This window comes from Glandiceps talaboti, chromosome 6 (assembly GCF_964340395.1).
Source record: "Glandiceps talaboti chromosome 6, keGlaTala1.1, whole genome shotgun sequence".
Lineage (NCBI taxonomy): Eukaryota > Metazoa > Hemichordata > Enteropneusta > Spengelidae > Glandiceps > Glandiceps talaboti.
Window position 1 is genome coordinate 18,122,991 of NC_135554.1, and position 22,601 is coordinate 18,145,591.

Consider the following 22,601-nt stretch of genomic DNA (forward strand, 5'->3'; position numbering starts at 1 on the left):
GTTAATTTTATCAGTAGCTCCAGATTAGGTATTATGGTAACCAAAGATAACCCTAGATAACCCCATAGTCCTTTGCGTCTGAGCATGCTCAGTCTGGATTGCAAGTTCCCTATTAGGTCGTATCCAACAAAACAGTTTCGAATACGTAACGTTCCCGTTGCAGCTAATGTATATAGCTTTTGAGGTGATGATGTTTCACCGTATCACTATAGTTGCAGTACGTTTAAATGCTTAGTATTAAAGCAAGAAATTGCGATCTTGTTATCTTAAGCCTGTATAATTAGCTACAACCGGAATATTTTTTAATATTAAATAACTATTAAGGTTATTCACTAAAACTGGTCAGTTATTATAAAAAGACAATGTATCTGTTAATTAGTGGTCAATATTATATGTAGGTAGTGTAGTGGCAAGTGTAAATCATATCACTCCACTCAAGAATGCTACCTATTGTTATAAGGTTGGGATGCTAGCATTGTTAAAGGCTTAGTCTGAGCGAAGTATTCACTATTTTACTAGAAGGGTGGGTGGAGAAACTATAGAGATATCTCTTATGTTTCGCATCCTTAATTAATCGATTGGCTAACTGAATGCTATGTACTTCTATAATGGTACTTAGGTCACTGCACTTTCCGCCCTTTACTGTGCGAGGAATGACAACGTGTCTTCGATTGCCCTACTTTTACCTTTATGTACGCCCTCCATGAATATTTAAATTTAACATCTGGCGTAATATTTTCGCTGCGTGATTGCTCTTTGAATATTGAACGAAAGCGTGGTCACCATTTTAAAACTGTACTTTGTAACTGGAGAGTTATTGTACGATCAGCTTAAAATATCAATAATTAAGCAGTACAGAAACGGATTGAAATCATGATCGCCGTTGAGGGCGACGATGTTTGGGTGCGGACCTAAAAATAAATTTGATTTGATTTATCATGTATACAGCTACAAAAATAAGTGTATCCCCAGGTGATGCAATACTGTTCATGGTGTATACGGTATTTACGAGTAAGTCGTTTTTGAGGTCAAACATTGACAAAATTGGACATCTACAAATACCCCATTCGACGGAGAACGTTCCTAGTTTTCATATATTATCACTGAAATACTTTGTAATGCATGGAGAAATAACGATAACATTAATACATATGAGTGTCCTCTGGCTCTGTTTGAGACAACCTCGAAGAATCCACTAAGACACTACACATTCTACAAATGGAACATTCAGAAGCACCTTTATAAACCTCTTAGTTACAAATAATGTAACTAAAAAGGTTTAAATAAATAATTTCTTTTGCAAATCTCCAGTGAGCATATCAAGACGTTTAGATCGTCATCTGCTTCCCCAGTAATATAATCACCAAAGGGATATCGATGGCAAGAAATTGGATGTTCAGACTAGATTTAATATTTGTTGTTCTACTACCGACTCCAGTAGTAAAAGGTGAGTACATAATTGAACTATACATAAGTATGTGGACCATGGACCCTCTCTGTCATCTATGGTACATCGTTACTATGAACTCTGATTTACTTACATTGTCAATTTGGTAGGAAATTTTGGCGTTGAAAAGTTTTGATGACAAATACAATGTACACTCACACTGGCTAACAGAGGCTTTTAAAGTCTTTAATTCAGTCCCTTGTGACGTCGACTGGAAAGCAGTCCTGAGCAATCATGCTCTACAGAAGCAAATTAAACTTTATACAGAACATGGAATTTTGTCAAACTGGTTCAAGAAAGGAGGACCTCTTACTGGTCACCAAAGTGACAGAGATTATTGTCGATGTGTTCAATCAAATACAAGTTTGCAAATAAAACCTTGGGTTGTAGAAATGTGGAATGGAAACCTTTAACGTATGAACTTAACGTTAATTGGGGAAAACATTGGGTTTTTAGTAGAACGAATTTAACGAGTGAACGGAGATTGTCAACCTTTATGACTTTGTTTAATTTTCTTCACTGTATATCTTTCTTTGTAATGAGATTAATGTACAAGTGGAACAGAAATGTAAATTACTTGTGTCGTATCTGTGTCATTATAGAACTACTGGGGATGTAGACGACTTGATAATTTCTGGAAATAATATCACCATTTTCATGAACAATGTAAACCAACACTAGAACTGAATTATCTTCGTAAATTGATATTAAATCCTGGTTTAATTATCTGCCAGTACATACCTACTTTTGAGAGATTTTGTATTTTTCCTATCTTTAAAAAGGAGTAAATGGATAGAATCAAATTGAATGTAAAATTAATAATGTAAATGCTACCATTTGTACCCTACATTAATTTTGTACTTGAAGTTATATAATAAACGAATAGACTGAGATATATTAGCTCTCACATCACAATGACCGCCTATGTGCGTCTCTCTCTCTCTCTCTCTCTCTCTCTCTCTCTCTCTCTCTCTCTCTCTCTCTCTCTCTCTCTCTCTCTCTCTCTCTCTCTCTCTCTCTCTCTCTCTCTCTCTCTCTCTCTCTCTCTCTCTCTCTCTCTCTCGCCTCACATCTGCTTTTCCCAGGGGATTGTTCTATAGGTTATGTGCCTTTTCAAACATCTTGTTACTGGTTCAGCTCTAATGAACTACTGCCATGGTCAGATGCGAATCAAAAATGCATCGACATGGGATCGACGCTAGCAGTTCCTAATGGAGCTGAAGAAAATGCCTTTTTGACGAAGTTGGATATATGAAACGTTATGCAGGAATACATCCTGAACATCATTTTTGGTGGTTGGGATGTCATGATACAATTGTGAGTACGATTAAAGCGAATAACGGATGGTATATTTTTTTGATCTCAAAACAATTCCCATGGTTACAAGAAAAGTAAAACATATCTAATCACTACTTCAGTTCTATTTCAAAATCTGTTTGTATAATATAAGACAGTACGTATATATTGAGCTAAAGATTGTTCCTCACTTTGGAGACTTCTGATCAATTAATATGTCAAGTACAGAAGTTGTATAAACATTATAAGACTAAAAAACTTGATAGACAAGATATCAAAATCCTCCATCCCCGGGAGACTTGGCTGGGTAATGGTACAGGTGTGCCTGGTGGATTCAAATTACAAGCACAAACGCTAAACAGGTTCAGGATCAAAACTAAGACTTCAGAAGTGTAAATTTCAGCCAGAAACTTCGATTCGAAAGGTCGATTAATTGTCTATAATACAGGTTTTTTTCAGCCAGAAAATAGGAGCCAACAGTTTCGGATTGGCACTTTGAAACTACGTTATCCAAAGTTTTGAAAATTGTGAAAATCGGAACCTACGTCGTCCAAAATATGGTGTCAAAAGTCATACATGCGTTCAAAGAATTAAGGGGCCAAACCTTAGTAAAATGATTTTAAAAAGGAGGGTCCGAACTAATGCACATAAACTATATATACCCTAACTATGTGGGTACCCCCAACGGAAATAATCTTCGCTGTTCTGCTGTCAAATGCCATGGCGGTAATTGTAACCACAGGGACGCGTAATGTTGCATGGATTGAGGCTTTGTACCAGCAACGGATACAACTGTCGGATAGCGTATTCTCCATATACAACAATGTTCAACCAACTGTATCTCTTAGTCTGTTTCAAGCTGTGCTAAAACTACCTACGAGCAGCAAGTTTCTCTATTGATCACAGTGTGTAATCTTTCATTCCATGATGTTTAATTAGACTAAGTGTATATTTCACCAGTGGAGTTTTAAGTAGAGTCTTCAGGATAGCGACGCTGCACTGCGGAGATATCTAATCTGGCCAAACAAAGTTGCAATATTGTATTGTGTTCTAGTTTCTAATTGAACACCAAACGTTGGAGTTGTTTGTTTATTAGTTTGAGTGAAGTGAGTAAGTGTATATGTGTAATACTATCTGTGGAGTGACAAGCCAGCCTTGGTCTTATTATAGACCCTCCATTCCAAGGAAGTCTTCATCACTGCTATTTTAACAGGATTGATTAAACTTAATGTATGCAAACGGAGTTCGCTTCAAAGGAAATGCCGCAGTTGCGTATCCTGTGGGTGGAGGGTCCATGGTCTTATCAACAATTAGTTTATCATTAAACATCAGGGAGTGAAAGATTACACTTTGATCAATAGATAGAGAAACTTGCTGTTAGTACATGTAGGTATTTTTAGCACAGCTTGAGGTAGACTAAGAGATACAGTTGGTCGAACATTGTTGTATACTCGACGATTGATTCTCTATTTCGTGGCAGTATAATTGGTAATGGTATTTTTGTATCCATCCGTCCATAAGCAAGATGGCGTAAAAGTAGCAATATTATTCATATTCGTAACGTAATATATTCTATGTATACTATACAAGCATTGCCTAGCTTACGCGTCCCTATGATTGTAACTTCCTATAACGCGTTGTATATGGTTGACAGGATTGCTTGACACTTCTAATTCTGCATCATTACAAACAAAATCTTCTGTAATTTTATGCATAGATGGAAGGAGATTGGCGTTGTTTAGACGGAAGTTTGTTAACGTATCTAAGTTGGGGTCCAGGTGAGCCGAACAACTCACTAAATGAAGATTGTCTAGTGTTGGACGTAAGAGATGGTAGACCTCCTCGTGTGTGGAATGATGGTCCTTGCCCATTACAACAGCCTTTCATCTGCGAGAAAAACAACGGTTAGTTAGTAGTGAACCCCTTAACCATCCTCCCTCCCCACCACTTCCCCGTGCCCTACAGACTCCGTCGTCTACCGCTGTTATTAAACAGATGGAAAATTTCACGACATCCCATTTCCATTTAAAACCTAAATCTGCGCACCTGATTTGTCAGCTATGAAATGTTTTAATGTTACTCTCCTTCTGTTTACTTTTTCAACAGGCCTATGCTTGGGTCAACATTACAAGAAATTTTCATTCTATTTTATCTCGCAATCAGACTTTATTCTTTTCAATAGTGACCAGGATTTTGATATCAATTATATTTGGTTACTTTAAAAATGTCAAGAATAACTAAAATCTCCTTACCTGTAAATTTGTAATGTGTATGTATTTTATATGTTGTGTGGCACTCTGAAAGTCCCTGTCTCTATTTTTACTCTGAAAAGTCAATTTTGAGACTATTCAGGCCCTTTCAGACAATAATTTCCAAGCTTTACAAGACAGCACCAACATGTAAAAAGAAACAAATATTTTGAAATTTTTTTGAAATATTAAGTTTGATAGCATCTTGACATAAAGAGGTAGGGGAAGAGCTTGAGACTGGGATGTGTACACCTCATGTAGTGGGGGGGGGGGGGGTTCCTAGGGGGTCTCCCCCTAGAAGCCCTGGAGGTTTTTTACTCTGAAAAGTCAATTTTGAGACTATTCAGACCCTTTCAGACAATAATTTCCAAGCTTTACAAGACAGCACCAACATGTAAAAAGCAACTACACAGGGTTGAAATACTTTTGAAATATACAGACAAGGCTATATGCCATTGTAGAAAAAGGATTTTTTTCTTCCATCACAATCCAAAACACAATGACCCCCCCCCCCCCCAATCCACAATTTTGAAAACAGCATGACCCCCCTACTGCCAATTTCAAAAACAGGGTGATCCCCCCTCCCAATCCCCCCCAGGCCAAAGAAACTGACCTGTCCCTAACTTTCATTGCAAATGGTATGAAGATGTATAGCTGGTTTCCATACCAGTAAACAAGCACGTTAGATAGTTGTTGTATTCACATACTTCCTGTACCAAGACAGTAAAACTCTGTTACCATTCTACATCATGTACAATCACAAACACATAGATTCTGAAGTTTTCATGATATTGCAATAGTCACAATTTATTTGAAATATATAGTATTTATATTTGAGATCTGTATTGCACTAGGGAAATGGACTTATGAGTTACATATTATAGTTAAGTATTACAACAGATTGGATCATAAATAATTTTGTCTATACTTTAAGTTAAACATTAACTCTGTAAAATCAAAGAAATATTTCTTAGATAATAATATGACAACCCCATGACAAGTGAGTGCAAGTGTGGCGTACTAGGGGTATTTGCGCACGAGTGCTTGCAGTTTTCTCTGCACCCATACCTTCACGTAGCAAGCACAAGTGCAAATACCCCCCCCCACCCCCTCTGAGTACCCACACTGAAACTCAAGTGGCATGGGGTTGTTAATATTACATATGTTTATCTGAAATGGCAAATTTCCATAAAAATCATACAGTGCAATCAAGCGATTGCGTGTGTAGTGAACTGTCACGCTCTCATTTGCATATCATTGCATGCAGGTATGCAATAATGTTTTCGGTATTGCACTGAAATACAAATACCATTACAATGTACCCGCACCAGTACCAGTAATGTCTGGTACATAGGTCATAATTTTCTGTACTCTTGTAATATCTAGTGATATAATAATTGCACAATCTCTGAGTTGTCTAGGTTCTCCAGTTTACTGTAATTGTAGAACTTATTTGAAATTTGCTGTACTCTACATTATTGCTGTAAAAAATTGACTTCAAAGGCACAGGAAAGATTACATCTTGGTGATATATGATGAAGATCATATCTGATATGACAACAGAATAAATGACAGTTTATCACTCTAGATATTATAACAGCCAAAGAAATGTGTTTGAAGTTCACCTTGGTGATGTGCTATTGATTTTTCTCCATCAATCTCTGTATATTTTTTAATAGGTGGTTCAAGTGGTGTTCTTTACATAATCACTGACCACAACCTTGTAATAGTTTTAGACTTTATAGTGTGTGGTAATGATTTAGAGCTTGTTGTCAAACTTCTGCTTTTACAAATGTTACTAAAGAGACTTTGACAATTACTGCCAAACTTTGTGAATATCTGCTTCATTGTGTGCATTTGTCTGATAATTAAGATCAAGAGATCTCTGTTTTTTTCCATGTTACAATTATCAAATTCATGCCCTTCAAGAAATCACATTAAGGGTCCAACGTTGCTGGACTAGATAAAAATTGCTTGGTTCCGGTTACCTGACCCCACATAGTTTTTCAGTCCCGACCTTGAACTTTTTTTTACGTATTTGAAAAAATACAATAAAATTGCAAAAAATAGTGAAGTCTTGTGAGAAATAGTGTATGCGAAAACTGATATCAACTTAAAAAGTCAATATAAAACTGTTCTTCCAATCTGTAATGGCTGTACATCTGATGAGAAGAAATCAATAACACAGAGACCATATGAAAAACTACTTGAACTAGACATTCACACATAACAAAAAGAAATAAAATTAAAAATTTAAATTTTTTACATACCCCACCTATTTTAAAATTGAGCATACCGGAACCACACAAATTTTTTAGGCATGATCTTTCTACTTTAACAATTATATTGGTTGGCAATGAAATTTTTTGTTGTCTATCTAGTGTAAGACTCTGAGCTGGTCCTTCATAGTTTTTATTGCTATTAAAAAATGACAAAATAAGATTCGCAAGGAGAAAATAAAATCGTTTTCCCCCTCCTCAACTGTATTTCAAATCAACCTCCTTATCAGGACTAACATTTATCCACCGATTGGCTATCCATTTGGTTCCCTTGGTAACAGGACATCCTCCATGCAAACTGTAGGAATCGACATCTCCAAGCCATCCAGACTCTTCATCAATGAAATGACTGTACCAGATGACAACTTTACCTTTCTCTGGTTTCACCATCAGGTTTGCGTCCTGACAGTGTCTGTTCAAATTCATCTTTGTACTTCTTCTAAGTACCTAGTAAAATTTGAACACCATAAAATTAATTATTACATATGTATTTATAATAATAATATAATAATAATCAGTTTACTTATCCCACATAAATATAACAGTACGTGAATGGGGAGTCAGGAAATAGCTTACAGCTAGTCTGGGCCTGTCCCCTCACATATTTATATACAGAAATTCACAGCAAGGTACTCAAAATGACTCATAAGATATAATGTATTATGTACACACGAATTACAAATAATCAGTTATACGGCACCAGTAGTTGTTGCTTGAAGATTTCTTTGAAACGATATAAAGAATTAAGTGATTAGTTTATACATAGTTGAGGACTTGTACTGTCTAGTGGTATTTGCACTACAGTGCAGTAATCAAAATATCATACCTAAATGAGCATGTGAGTGTTCCATGTACATGAAATTACGTTAAAGGCCCATAATTTAATCCCAGGTTCTTGCACTTTGGTTTTTCGTATCAGCAGAGCCATCAGGATGTCTCATCAGAATAAGATCATTCTCCTATACAAGATTATTAAATCCTTTCTATAGTTTTGCCAGACAATTGTTTTTCAAGCCTAAATTTTTTTTATCATAATTTGAAATGGACTTTTAACACAGTGATCATTTAATGAAATTTGATGTTTATGATGTACATGAGTTTTGAATGATAACAGAATGCCATAACACATCAGTGCATGAGTGGACACACTCAGGGTATGTTACTCTTTCATGAGTTAATGGCACAGAGAACACAACTGCAAACTCTTATGCAAATACCCACCTATGTCACACTGGGACTTAGTCTTGGTTACCCAGACTCTCACAGCTAGGGGGCTCTACTACAAGACCACCCAGAGGAGAGTCTGGGAAAACATAATCTCAAGTCACCCACCATGGAAGTCAAGAAGTACATTTAATTCTTCCAAGTCATGAAAATAGAAAATGGGCTTACAAGGTCTGTTCATTGTAAAGATGTATCAGTCTCTTGAGACATGATAACAGGTTATGAAGTTACCTAAGATTGTTCAGCCTGCAATGTTAGACATGAAATATTCCCCAGGATGCACTGCTCTTGCAAAGATATCCGGTGCGGGCAACTTTGTATTGCATTTCCCATAGTAGAATCCCAAGCAGTGACAGTCTGAGAAAGGGTGGCCCTATTTTTAAAAACTTTTCTCTTTTTTTTCATGGCAACTATGGGTCAGTCGGTCGATTTAAAAAAACAAAGAGTAAAAAATAAAAAATCATCTTCATATTTCTCTGTCCCTCCTTTTCCTTCTCCCTATCTTCTTTTTATTGGATTCCTGGTAACAAGCCCAGCTTCTCTACACAATTGGCATTTTCTCAGCCACTGATTTTTGTACTTATAACTCGATAACTCGATCGCTGGTAATTGCAGAGAGCATATTATTTTGCAAACTAAAGAAAAAAGAGCTTTCTAAGTTCTCCTTACAACAATTTTAAATAGTATTGGAAAAAACTGAGGTAAAATAAGAAATATTACTCACATGGATATTAAATGAATCATTATTTGCAATAGGAAATGCAGTTTCGCCACCTTCCTCAACATCATTCAAGTATGCCATCACTGTTACAAATCTAGATGTATAGAATAAACAAAAGCTGTGGATTACAGTACCTGTATGCTTTGTGTCATTTGGTCACTTTTAAAGCTAGCAGAATTGCCCGAGGGGCTAGCACTATACTGGTGGCATTGTTGGATAGAGTGGGATAGGGTGATGGATTAGTGTGGAGAGTGGACCATGGCTGAGGGATAGAATGTGTTCAATGTATGTTAAACTTACACTCAACAAGATCAGTGTTAAAAGGATTAAATATAAACTTTAAGGTAATTCTTTTTGGTAGGGTGAGGTACTGGTGATGGAAACCTTTCAAAGTTACATGGTGCAGGTTAGAGGAACGATGGGTATAGGTATGGGGGTAGCAATTATTATAAGATTATAAGGTACAACTTGAAGTTACCAACATGCATTTCTTTGATCAGCTATTGAAATCATAATATATGGTTGGTTGGGTAGGGAAGGATGGAATTGGAGTAGGCATCACAGATTTTGGACTTACCTGCACTTCTTTGATTTACTTAGGTGACCACTAGCATGATGTTAAAGGGAAGCTTTTTGTTTATTTCATTTGTGGTGGCAGAGTGTTACTGGTAATGGTGGATAGGTTAGGGTGATGGTGGGGTTAGAAAGGATGGCAGTTTGCAGACATATATACCGACATAATGTGCATCTCTTTGATCCATATGGTGACAGCTAGCATGGTGTTAAAAGGAATAGTTATTTTCTTTGTGTGTGATATATTACTGGTAATGGTGTGTACGGACATTATCATAAAACTACTATCAGTAGCCTCTTTATGGCAATGCTTAACAGGTTATATTTTATTGCCTCAGCTAGAAATATACCATATGCTCTGACTTGTAACTTAGGCAAGTGGGGCCCAGCGACAAGGAATATTTTGGACTTACCGACATAATCTGCACTTCTTCAATTCAGTAAGGTGACAACATGGTAGTGAGATGTCCTGTCCAGAGTCTATGTGAGCATTATAATGTCCCCCTACATCATACTTGACTACTTGGAATGTACTGTGTTTATCTATTAATGGTTTCGGTAGTTGCAAAACTCTATGCATTCTGTGTGAAAAGGAAACATGCCCTTAAAAAATTGTGTGTTAAAAATATTATTTTTTAGCCCTTGTGGAACACTTTGTTTGTTGGAGTTTGTTTTTGGAACACTTTGTTTGTTGGAGTTTGTTTTTGGAACACTTTGTTAATCATCAATTTTATGTAATTAATTCATCCATATTGAGTTGGGTGAGAAGGTCTAATCCTAAAACACCTGCAGATAAAAGATTCTGTCAATTTTGTTTAAATTTGGTGGAAGATCGATTTCACTATCTAATTATTTGCTCTCATTATACTAAGGCCAAAAAAAAATATGTCTGGTTCTGGTCAGCGCACGTGTGCCCTGAATACCCCCGCGTCGATCCTTTTTTTTCCTATAATTTTTGCTTTCCCGTTCCTTATTTACAATTCCCCGTCAATCAATATTGTATGCAAGGCTAGCAGAAAAATTTAACTCGTGTGATGGCGCACTTCTATTTGGTAACGGGTACCCTTTTCTTCTAGTACTGTTGCATACCCATAACCCCCCGTACGATATGTGTACGTAATATGTACGATGAGCGTGGTTGATGGGAATCAAGGGAAATACTAGTGTGTTCATTGTGCTAGGTGGTAAACCGCTCACATGTTTCGAGAATGTCTGAAGTTTGAGTACGTCGTGAGTAATCGAAATGTTGATATCAATTCAGCTGACTTTCGAGGTGTTCTTAGTTCTGGTGATCGTTTCGTTCTGCCTTCTGAATACAAAGATTTTCCTGTAGCGTAAGCAGTTAGCTCTGGATGTATGCGCTACGATGTTCGACACGTCTTTCCATCTGCGATGAGATGAAAAGACGTGTCGAACATCGTAGCGTGCGTATACAGACTGCGTATCAGACTGATGATGGACGGTGCTCGAAAGAAAACACTGCCTCCTCTACGTCCGTTGGACAGACCTATTTCTCATTATTTAACGTTACAAGTTGCACAATGACATTATACAGTGATTGCAAGGCAAGACTCATTATTATCTTGGATGGGATTATAACTGCAAATCACTGGGTGATAAGATAAATTTGTAAATGTGACGAGTGATGCCCTAATGGATGATTGATCCGCATCGTACAAAACTTGCCATACAACAGTGCCAACTTCCAGAGTTGTATGACATCTTCCGAGAGCATGTAAAGTGTCAAAAATGTGTATTTACTAATTTGCAAAAAAAAAAAAAAAAAAAAAAAAAAAAAAAAAAAAAAAAAAAAAAAATTGGAAAAAAAACCGCGCGTCGTCGCACCACTTTAGAAAGTTTACCCTGACCAGAACCAGATTTTTTTTTTGGCCTAATGGAAAGAAAGGCATTTTTTCCTTTGTCATTAAATAATTCAAATTTTCATTCCTTAAAAGACAAATTAAAGTAATGTTTTTTTATATCTTGACCTCAGATGATAAGCTTCCTCTTGGAAAATTTCTCATGGATGTAAACAGTCCCCAGTACTTTGTTAAGAAATTTTACTCAAACAATTTATGATGTCAGTTTACCATGGTTGCTATTCAGTTCTAAGGCATGATATAAGGCCTAATAAAAAAAGATGTTTGGTTCTGGTTACCCGACCCCACCTAATTTTTCACGCCAACCATATACTTTTTTTTTTACTGATTTGAAAAAATAATAAAATTACGAAAATTGTGAAGTCTTGTAAGAAATGGTGGATGTGGAAACTGACATCAACTTAAAAAGACAATATAAAACTGTTTTTCCAATCTGTAATGGCTGTACATCTGATGAGAAGAAACCAATAACACAGAGACCATATGGAAAACAACAGAAAACATAACTACCTGAATTAGACATTCACACATGAAAAGAATTTAAAAAAAAAATCAAAAAAAAAAAATCTACCTATTCTAAAACTGAGCATAGAAACCACACAATTTTTTACGCTTTAGGCAACAAAGACTGATTATCAATGTATTCATTTTGACAAATGTTGTCATTTGAAATATGTTGTAATTTTTTTAATGGATAACATGTATCGATTTAACAGATGATTATGTTACATATTAATCTCTCTCATCTCAGAGTTGAAATAGTTATTCATTATATGTGGATTACAACATTTAGAAAATTGTGTCAGGTTTTACCTGATTGGGTCTCTCTCTATGATAAAGAAATTTTCCCATGCTTTAGTGAAACACTGACATTTTTATAAAAATATATGTGGAATTTTGAAATGTAACTATTACATAATTCATATGTAATATTATGAACAAAGAAATTTTTATTTTATTGTAAGTTATGATATTTGTTCAATTTCTTATTTATTCCTGTATTTTACATTCTAAATCTTTCCATAATTCAAGATCTGTTTTCATTTTGTGTTATTAACTATTTTTATCTTTTGTTATTAACCGTATATCAAATAGTGATATATTTTCCGTCTAACCTTTAACCCTAACTTGTTGCTGGTATTTGAAAAATTAAAGCTGACGGGAATTCCTGTTTCCATGAATATTTAAGAACTGATTAAACCAATCATGCATAATAACTAACGGTAAAGGTAATTCGATATGAAATAATGATATAGATGTTTGACATTTGACTGCTACATGTCGATCGAAAGACAGGTAAAAAGATATGGTGTTTTCAAGTGTAAATAAAATGATATAATATCACTGATGCTGAATACTTTAAGCTTTATGTCTATATGCATGGTTACTTGTTGTTATCATACAATATAGAGCAATTGTGACTATTTTCATGAAATACTAGCAGATTATACCAAAAAAATGAAAGACCCCTTCTCTCTTCATCACCTCACTGGCTGCCAAGCAAATTAATGCTTTGTTATATTTTTGTTGAGTGATCAATATATTTTAGATTCAAACAGATGAAGTTAGTGTGTGTGTGTGTGTGTGTGTGTGTGTGTGTGTGTGTGTGTATGTATGTGTGTGTGTATGTATGGTATGTATGTATGTATGTATGTATGTATGTATGTATGTATGTATGTATGTGTGTGTGTGTGTATGTATGTATGTATGTATGTATGTATGTATGTATGTATGTATATTGTACACACATTATGTAATGTGTGTGTGTATGTGTGTGTGGTGTGTATGTATATACCGGGAATATGTATGTATGAATTCATGTATGTGTGCATGTGTATGTGTTGATGTGTTCTCTGCTGGTGTGTTGGTTGCTGTGGTGCGAAAAGAAAAATTTCCACTGCATTATGTTTTTGAAATAATGTATTTAAGTTTTTGTATAATAGTGTATTTGATTGCATTGTATAAAAATAAAATTCAACACAATTTCCCTTGTCTGTTTACACTACAATAAGCATTACATGAATAACCATACATTGTACTTACCTTTGTTGAAACTGTTCTACAACATGATGGTCCACTTGGTCTGGATAAATCCAAGCCTGCTGACTGTATCTAGACCTCAATGTAGGATTCTTTGTGGTCCATTTCACCAAAAATTTATTTAATTCTTTCAGACTCAAAGTATTCATTTCTTCCTGGCTTATCAGATCTGTTACGAATATATGAATTATAATGAGATTTATGTTTGAATGAATGTACCTATTATCATGTTAATTAACATATATACACACATGCACATGCACACATACACACACACATACATACATACATACACACATACATACATACATACATACATACATACATACATACATACATACACACATACATACATACATACAAATTCATACATACATACATACACACATACATACATATACATACATACATACATACATACATACATACATACATACATATACATACATACATACATACATACATACATACATACATACATAAATGCACATACATACATAAATGCACATACATACATACATACATACATACATACGGTACATACATACGGTACATACATACATACATACATACATACATACATACATACATACATGCTTGCACACACATACATCCCCACACCAACCCACCCACCCACCCACCTCCCCACCCATCCCTATCCCCAACACACAAGTTTGGTATTGTGTGATTGGCACAATAAGTACATGTCCCTAAAATTTCATAATTCCTTCTATCCAATCATCACATTATACAAATACAATTTGCTCTGTTATCTAATAACCATATACTAACAGATGTTGTCTTCCCATAATATAATCTACATGTAAAACTTTGATATAAATTTTGTAACATTTTGCGATATATCAGATAAGATAATACTGGCACTATATCGTTCATACAAAAAATTTGTGTGCAAGCTATAGGTTTTACATTGACAATGTTATTGCCAAATTGTCAATGAAATTGTGTTTTACAAAACTTATGATGAACAAAAAATAAACATGTGTATAATAGTCTAGTACCAGGCCTAAAAAAATAATTATTTGGTTCCGGTTACCTGACCCCACCTAGCTTTTCACTGCTGACCCTAAACTTTTTTTTAAGTATGAGAAAAAAATTATAAAATTGCAAAAATTGTGAAGTCTCATGAGAAATAGTGGATGTGGAAACTGATATTAACTTAACAGACAAAATAAATATGTTCTTCCAATCTGTAATGGCTGGACAGCTGATAGGATAAAATAAACAACAAAGAGGCCATTTGGAAAACAATGGAAAAAAAATGTAATAAAATAAATTAAAAAATCTACCTACCCCATCTATTTTAAAATTGAGCATAATCGGAACCACACAATTATTTCTATTAGGCCTATTATCATGTACATTGTACAATTAAGTTAAAATTATACAAAATTAGAAGATTGCAGGAAATAAGGATACATGGACAAAAAAAATTGTTTTTCTCAACCATGCCCTGTGAATTATACCTCCTCTTTCCCGGCACCAAAAGTTACTAAATCATTACCATATTTCATTAACTTCAATTTTCAGGATCTGTTTTATGAAATACTGGATATTTAAATAACTCAGGTCATGTATGTATACAGCTAAAACTAAAACAGGAAAAAAAAACCCAGGAAAAACACCCAAAAAACCCCTCAAAAACAGGAAGTATTTGCCAGGAGACTATACTTAACATGATACATGTTATGATCATAGCAAATCATTTGGCGAGTTGAGGTTGCTGGTTTACTTGCTAGAAAATAGCATGTTTATAGCAGCCATAAACTGTCACCCAGTCTCTCACTGAGCAGCGGTTTGAAGGGGACCAAATCTATAGTTGGTTCAGCCTGTATGTTTCTCATGACCTGACCGAACCTATATTTCTACATTCTGGAAATTTAAAAAGAAAATTGACCTCTTTGGCAGGATTAGAAAAAAATCACAATATCACAATCATGATTTGGAAGTATCACCAACATTCACTCATTATACACTTACTTAAAAAAAAAACCAAACATTCTTTTTAACTGACTGACCGAGCCATCATTTTAAAGGTGCTATGATGAGCAGTGTGCCCTCTTAGCCAATTTGACGTGCCACTGATCATGCACACAATTTCTAGTGATGCACCAACATTTCGTGTTCCCCTACCTCTTATTATGTGGTGACTCACAAGAAGTGCCAGTTTTTATCATACTGACCCACAACAACAAAATTTAGCTATCATTAGGGGGGAGGGGGAACACTGATGATGAGAAACATAGACTTATAAGTATGAGTGTCCTATTATGGTGTTGAGCAGACTGTACTTTAGACATATCTAATCTAGGTTCCACACGTATGCATGGAACTCATGCTATTGAATTGAGCAAACATCATTAAAACCCAGATGTTTTCAACATAATGGTATTGTGCAATAAGCTTACATAAATAGGATTTTTAAAACGTTGTCTGCAACAGTATAACCATATGAAATAATAGTTCAATTACCAGTAAAAGATAATAGAGCAGGTAAAATGTTGATCTCAACAACATATTGTTTCGCTTCAATGTATCAATAATTAGATCTTATTGCAGTAATGCCTATATAATTAGTTCAAACAGTTTTTAGTGTGCTAGCTATCTTCTGTTTTCAGTACACATTGTGTTTATAATTTTCATTTTTACATTTGATCTCTTATTAAATTATTCAAAAACAAAAGTATCTATGGTACAGTTCATGGGTCTGTCTGTCAATTACTCAACAAATGGGCATTAGACTAGCAATGTAGTATTTTAAAAAAACAAAGGGCATAAATCATCTTGTAATATTAATGATATGAAAATTGCCAAATGTTACTTAACAATCAGACTTTGGTATCAACAGGGGAAGAGAAGATTGAAATCTTTCAGTCAACTGTTATGATTTTTGACATTTATCTTTTCAATTACAAATACTCACCATTTCCATCCTTGTCCAATTTGAGTTCGGCATACCTACAAAATAATTATGAACATTTTTAATGTATAATTCATACAGTCGAATATATATAGTTATACCACGAACGAGCCAGGTTCAACAAAAAATATGGAATATTATATACTCTGGTCATTCTACATCATGACAATGCACGTCTTTGTCACAACAACACGTTTCTATGTCATTGGTTTTGCTGGGTTCGACATATATTGAGTCAGAACGCTCAAAATTGTCGTTACTTTCCCCTACTTTTAAAAGTATTACTGGTGATGGTATACTTTTATTATTCCCCAATATTTGTTTTCATTCAGCCAGAAAATACTCATGACCTAAGGGTTGTCACTACAAGTCTAGCAACTTGTAGTCTAGACTCGTCACAGTGTCAAGGGCCCCTAAGGTAAAGCACTCCAGTCACTTGTATTTTCCTTGGCTGAATGAAGAAAAATAACAAGGAATAATATCTAATTGTAATATTTAGTATTATGTTACATATTATATACATATGTATTTACAATTGATAGCTGTACTCCTTTGGGCTATAAATCGAAAGTGTAGTAGTTAAGACAGTAGCTCTAAACCATAATTTTTCCTGCCAAAATTTTATTGCTAAAAATTTGAACATTTAGAATGGCTGTCTTAGTTGTCCATACATTTTGTATTTGACCATTATTATCTCCATAGTGTTAAGTGCACACTGAAGGGTTTCAGACCCTACTTCTGTTCTGTATTCAGTATATTCGATATGATTTTGACTTATATTTTAATACCAACCAAAACATTCATGATAAAATATACATGGCAAACTTTCTTCACAGAGTTCCACTAAATGGGCAATATGGTACCACATATTACTTAAGTAGGATAGAGGTTGCAATGTGAATGCTTTCATCCTATTGTACTAATAGGGGCTGCAATGGATTGTATGCTTCCCAGGGAGTTGAGGAAGATATGCAGGGCCATTAATTATACCATTATAAGTCCATACCAGGGGTGATAATTGTAAAGTACTATAAGCAGTGTGAGAAAAAGGGTAAATAAAAAAATAACATTAGTATTATATTTATTATTAAGGAAGCAAACCATCAAGAAGAGGATGTTATTTTATTAGTATATTCCATACCACACTAATGATTACAAAACTTAGTCACCACAATGGATGTGTATGTCTGTATGGTACATTTTGCATGATGTTCATTTGGTCTTGAGTCAGTGGATTTGTGCTTCAACAAGTTAAGCCAGCTTAAAATCTGGTGAATAATAATAATAATTGAGAGTGCTTTATACAGGATTCAAAAATGTGCAATGCAAATGGTCACAGATCATTTCAGCATGACCTTAAAGGCTTTACATTTTATTGTTGTAAAACCCCTGGCAATAACGTTTCTATAGCAACAGTAGAAATTAGAATGTTACCCAGAAGCATGAGTAGATGAAATACTTTCATGAAAGTTGTAAAACCTCTGGCAATACTTTGATAGCAACAGTAGAAATTAGAATGTTACCCAGAGGCATGAGTAGACGAAGTACTTTCATGAAAGTTGTAAAACCCCTGGCAATGTTTCTATAGCAACAGTAGAAATTAGAATGTTACCCAGAGGCATGAGTAGATGAAGTACTTTCATGAAAGTACTATGAAATTTCAATGAAAAATATCTTTAAGTTAGTGTTTTTATTTTGTAAAGTTGATGTCCATGAAATGTACTTTAAACTTTTTAATGTCAAACTAACTTGATCAGAGAAATTCAGGACATTGATGGTAAACGTCTAAGTGAGAATTTGAAACCACCTTACTAACTTCAGTCTCTTAAAGGCCAAAGTTTCATTCCCAGGTTCTAACATTAGTGTTATCTTATCAGTTGAGCCATAATGGTTAAATAGGATTACTATTTTGTTCTGAACCAACTGTTTCTGTAACTAAGCCAGATAACTGATTTTCATACCTAAATTTTAATCCTGGGCCTTTAAAGGCCAAAATTTCAATCCTAGGTTCTCACATTAGTGCTTTGTTATCAGTGGAGCTCTGAGGATGAGATATGATTACTCTTTTGTTCTGGACCAAGTTTATCAATTATTTTTCGAACTGGGCCATTTTTAAAGTGTGCAAACGACATATTACAGTGACATAGAGTATTTCTATTTACAACTTTACTAATGAATTATTTTTAGATTCACTCACAGTTCTTTTAGGTTATCCTCTTCAAGGTATATATCATAGGCATCCTCCAAGGTTACTCTCATCTGAAGTCAAAAAATACTAAAAGTAAATTTAAAGACAACAACATTTAAAAAAAAAAATTTAAAAAAAAAGAATAAAAAGTCAGAGATATGGGCCAGTAGCTGGCAAAAACGATCGGCTATACTCAACAATGTTCTGCTGGAATGGAATTTGTATAACAATTTGTTCAATGGAATTTGTATAACAATTTGTTGTTTCAACCAGTATATTTCCAGTGTTGGGCAGATTCACAGGTCTCATTTCATAGATATTCCCATCTATTTTTCATCTTTACTGGCTACTTTATAAATTACCTACACATCTCTGAAAGTGTAAATAATACATTTATTTACTGTTCAGTATTTGGCTTACTGTAACATAAATTGTAAAGTCTTCACAATAGATCTATTTACAGTTATTCATTTCTTTATTACTTATAGGGTTGTGTTTGTTTTGAAAATAGAAATACACCTAGTTTTTTGGCGGTCTAATGTATATTTCAAAAGTATCTATGAACAATGGGAAATAACAAATGAATATTGCCTTAATTGGGTATAATAATATCATTTATTGCCCTGCAATCAACTACTCTAAGAAATTCCTTAATTAAAAAAATTAATGTCATAATAATTCACTATGGTTACTAATCAGACTCAACTTTTAAATCATATAGTTGGGTAGTTTGATTTACAGACAGTACTGAAAAATGCTACAAGTAAAAAAAATATCATTATTATTCTGTTTATTGATAAGGCAATACTGCCAATTAATATACCAGAAAACAACATTACCCTGGTAGTTGAGCCTTTAGTTTTCTAAGATAGACTAAAATTATTGTCGCAACATGTTGACACAACAATGATAAGCTATTGAATGGATGTTGGTCAGTACTGAGTAGGGAGGTGTCAATGAAAACTAGTTTATTTAGAGTTACATGAACTAGAAGTGCTGTTTAGGGACTTCCAATGTTTAAACTATCTTGATCACAGGGTGATTACAATCGCACAACAGAGGAACCGCTAACACCCACTTGTGTAATCTACCACATTGAAGAAGAATAGATTTAGTTTGCCTCTATCTTAGTAAACCGAAGGCTTGCATGATTACCAGTATCGTATGTCAGTGAGCACTTGCATCTGCATGTGTACACATACTATTGGTATTTCCACAGCAGTCTTCATACTCAGTTTAACTAAAAGAATTTAGTGTTTCATCCTACATTGAACTACTGATCTAACCCCTAAACATGTAGCATAACCCCACGGCATGTAAGTTCCAGTGCAGATAATTGAGGTATTTAAATGTGTGCTTGCAACAGTTTTCTGCTGCATTTTCACTCCCTAAGCTATTCATTATGACCACAAAGTACCACAAGCACTCACTGCCGTGCAATACTTTGTGTATAATACCACACTGGTAGTCTCATGTCATAGGGTTCTATTATCAGTGTTTGGGCTCAGTGCAATGTCTTACCTCATTGAAGTTTAATTGTTTGTCACCATTAAAATCATATATTCTGATTTGAGGGTTTGTATTTTCTGGTTTTGTGATACTGCTCTGTAATCCCTCCTTTTCTGCTAATTTTATGATTTGGTCACACTCCTCATCACTGAAAAAATGAGGGATTTCTATAAAGGCAAGTAAATAAACATAACATTACACATGCATTCACACATTTTGGAATCTAGCTACTGGTATCTCTTATAACCCTCAACCCCTCCAAATCCAAAAGTGGCCATATGGATGAGAAAGGGGTATTTATTTTAGTTTTTAGATTCATAAAACAACATTATTATTTTTTAGTACTTGCAAAAACAAAGTCAAACAACATAGACCAAGTCTGTGTTTGTAACTCAAAATTGAAAAAAAAAAAAATGTGTAAAAACTTTATTATGGCATGTACAGGTTAAGTGCCCTCTTTGTAAATTTAATAAAACAGGGTAAACACAGTTAACCAATTGTAATCACTAGTAAACACAAGTACACAAACTATTTATACATGGTCATGTTTCAATACATAGAAAAGTGACAGATGTAGCACAGACTGGACACGACACATAGGACTTAATGTTTGTTAATGGTTACCATTATCATTCAAATATGAACGGATTGTAAATTTGCTTTACTCATAAAAACTTCAAAATAAAAATCCATTTCTCCTCCATATGGCCATTTTAATTATTAATTAGTAGTTGCCATATGGAGGAGAAATGGATATTAGGAATGGCACTTGAATACTGTGTTGTTGGTTCTTAAAGTGCCTACAACACAGTATTCAGTATCATTCCTAGTACAACGATCTTCTACCAACTGTATCCCTTTGCCTGTCTCAAGCTGTGCTAAAACTAACTTCTTTCGGCAAGTTTCTCTATTGATCACAGTGTAATCTTTCACTCTCTTATGTTTAATTGTAAACAAATTGTTGATAAGACCAAGGCTTGCTTTGTCACTCCACAGATAATATGCCACATATACACTCACTCACTTCACTCAGATGGTAAACAAATAACTCCAAAATTTGATGTTAAAATAGCAACTAGAACACAATACAACATTGCAACTTTGTTTATTATACCAGATTAGGTATCCCACAGTGTTGATATCCTGAAGACTCCAGGAGAGAAAGATTACACTGGGATCAATAGAGAATCTTGCTGCTAGTAGGTAGTTTTAGCACAGCTTGAGACAGGCTAAAAGATACAGTTGGTAGAAGATCGTTGTAATTATGAGCAGACCATATGGATGCACTTGTATTGATTGAAAATTCTCCAATAACATTGCATGAAAATATGTTGAAACAGTTAATGAGTTGGTTAGGTGTGTATTGTATTTGATAACATGTGATCATAAAATTTCTTCCATTTCTATACATTTTAACATTCTCGCAAGCCGGAGCTGTTATCCATGACACAGCGAACATATTGGTGGCACGTTTTGGACAATGCAATAAAAGAGGCTGTGGTTTACGACAATGAAATTAAGTAGGTATGAAAAAAAAAAGCTTGAGTTTCAGAAATTCTGTTCTATATTAAAAATTCACTGACATTTCAATCCATAAAACTGTTCTTATCAAAGCATGAAATGTACTAGCAAGTCTCTGTAGGTATAACATGCTGTGTCAAATGTTATCAATTCAATTCATTTATTTACTTTTGCTGTTTGTAATTCTAAATGCTTGCTTGTCACTGGTTGTATTTAGAATAGATTTAGATTGCACTGGCATATTACTTATTAATCTACATCAAGTATGTGATACTTTTTGATTTTACGACAGGATTCAAAATTATTCTAAATTTATTTACAAGTTATCTTCAGCATATATAAATTGTTTTCTCACGATTTGATGACTTTCTACTTTTATTGTATGAAAAGATTGATTTTACTCCAGTTTAAGAATACAGCTGGTGAAAAGTATCACTGAAAACAGTAACTGTTGATTCTGTAAATAGTATATGTTAGACAAACTTAAAGCTGCACGCTACAACTGGGATATGTTTGAAACTGTTGTTAGATGTAATGACTTACTCATAATACATTACACCTTGAACAGTATTGAATCACCTGTGGGTAAATGTTTTTGTGTTGCTGTACACATGGTACAATGAATCCAATCAAATTGATTTTTGAGTCCATACCCAAAACCCAGCTCCACCAATGGAATCATGAGTTCAACCTGTTGCTCTACTATTTCTGTATACCAACAACTCTGGGCCCT

The 22,601-nt window shown here is 34.5% G+C and overlaps 1 protein-coding gene across 1 annotated transcript in view; it reads right to left on the bottom strand.

Annotated features, from left to right (window-relative positions):
• Positions 1-5,797: 5,797 nt before the first annotated feature.
• The window catches only part of LOC144436388 (transmembrane prolyl 4-hydroxylase-like), a 17,785-nt gene continuing 981 nt past the window's right edge, over positions 5,798-22,601 (bottom strand). The window contains exons 3-9 of the mRNA XM_078125181.1: positions 20,360-20,514; positions 18,848-18,909; positions 16,654-16,688; positions 13,713-13,878; positions 10,203-10,370; positions 9,220-9,310; positions 5,798-7,718 (exon numbers count right to left, since the gene is read on the bottom strand). Of these exons, the coding sequence (XP_077981307.1) occupies positions 7,470-7,718; positions 9,220-9,310; positions 10,203-10,370; positions 13,713-13,878; positions 16,654-16,688; positions 18,848-18,909; positions 20,360-20,514 (926 nt within the window). The 3' untranslated portion in view covers positions 5,798-7,469. The remainder of the gene's footprint in view (positions 7,719-9,219; positions 9,311-10,202; positions 10,371-13,712; positions 13,879-16,653; positions 16,689-18,847; positions 18,910-20,359; positions 20,515-22,601) is intronic.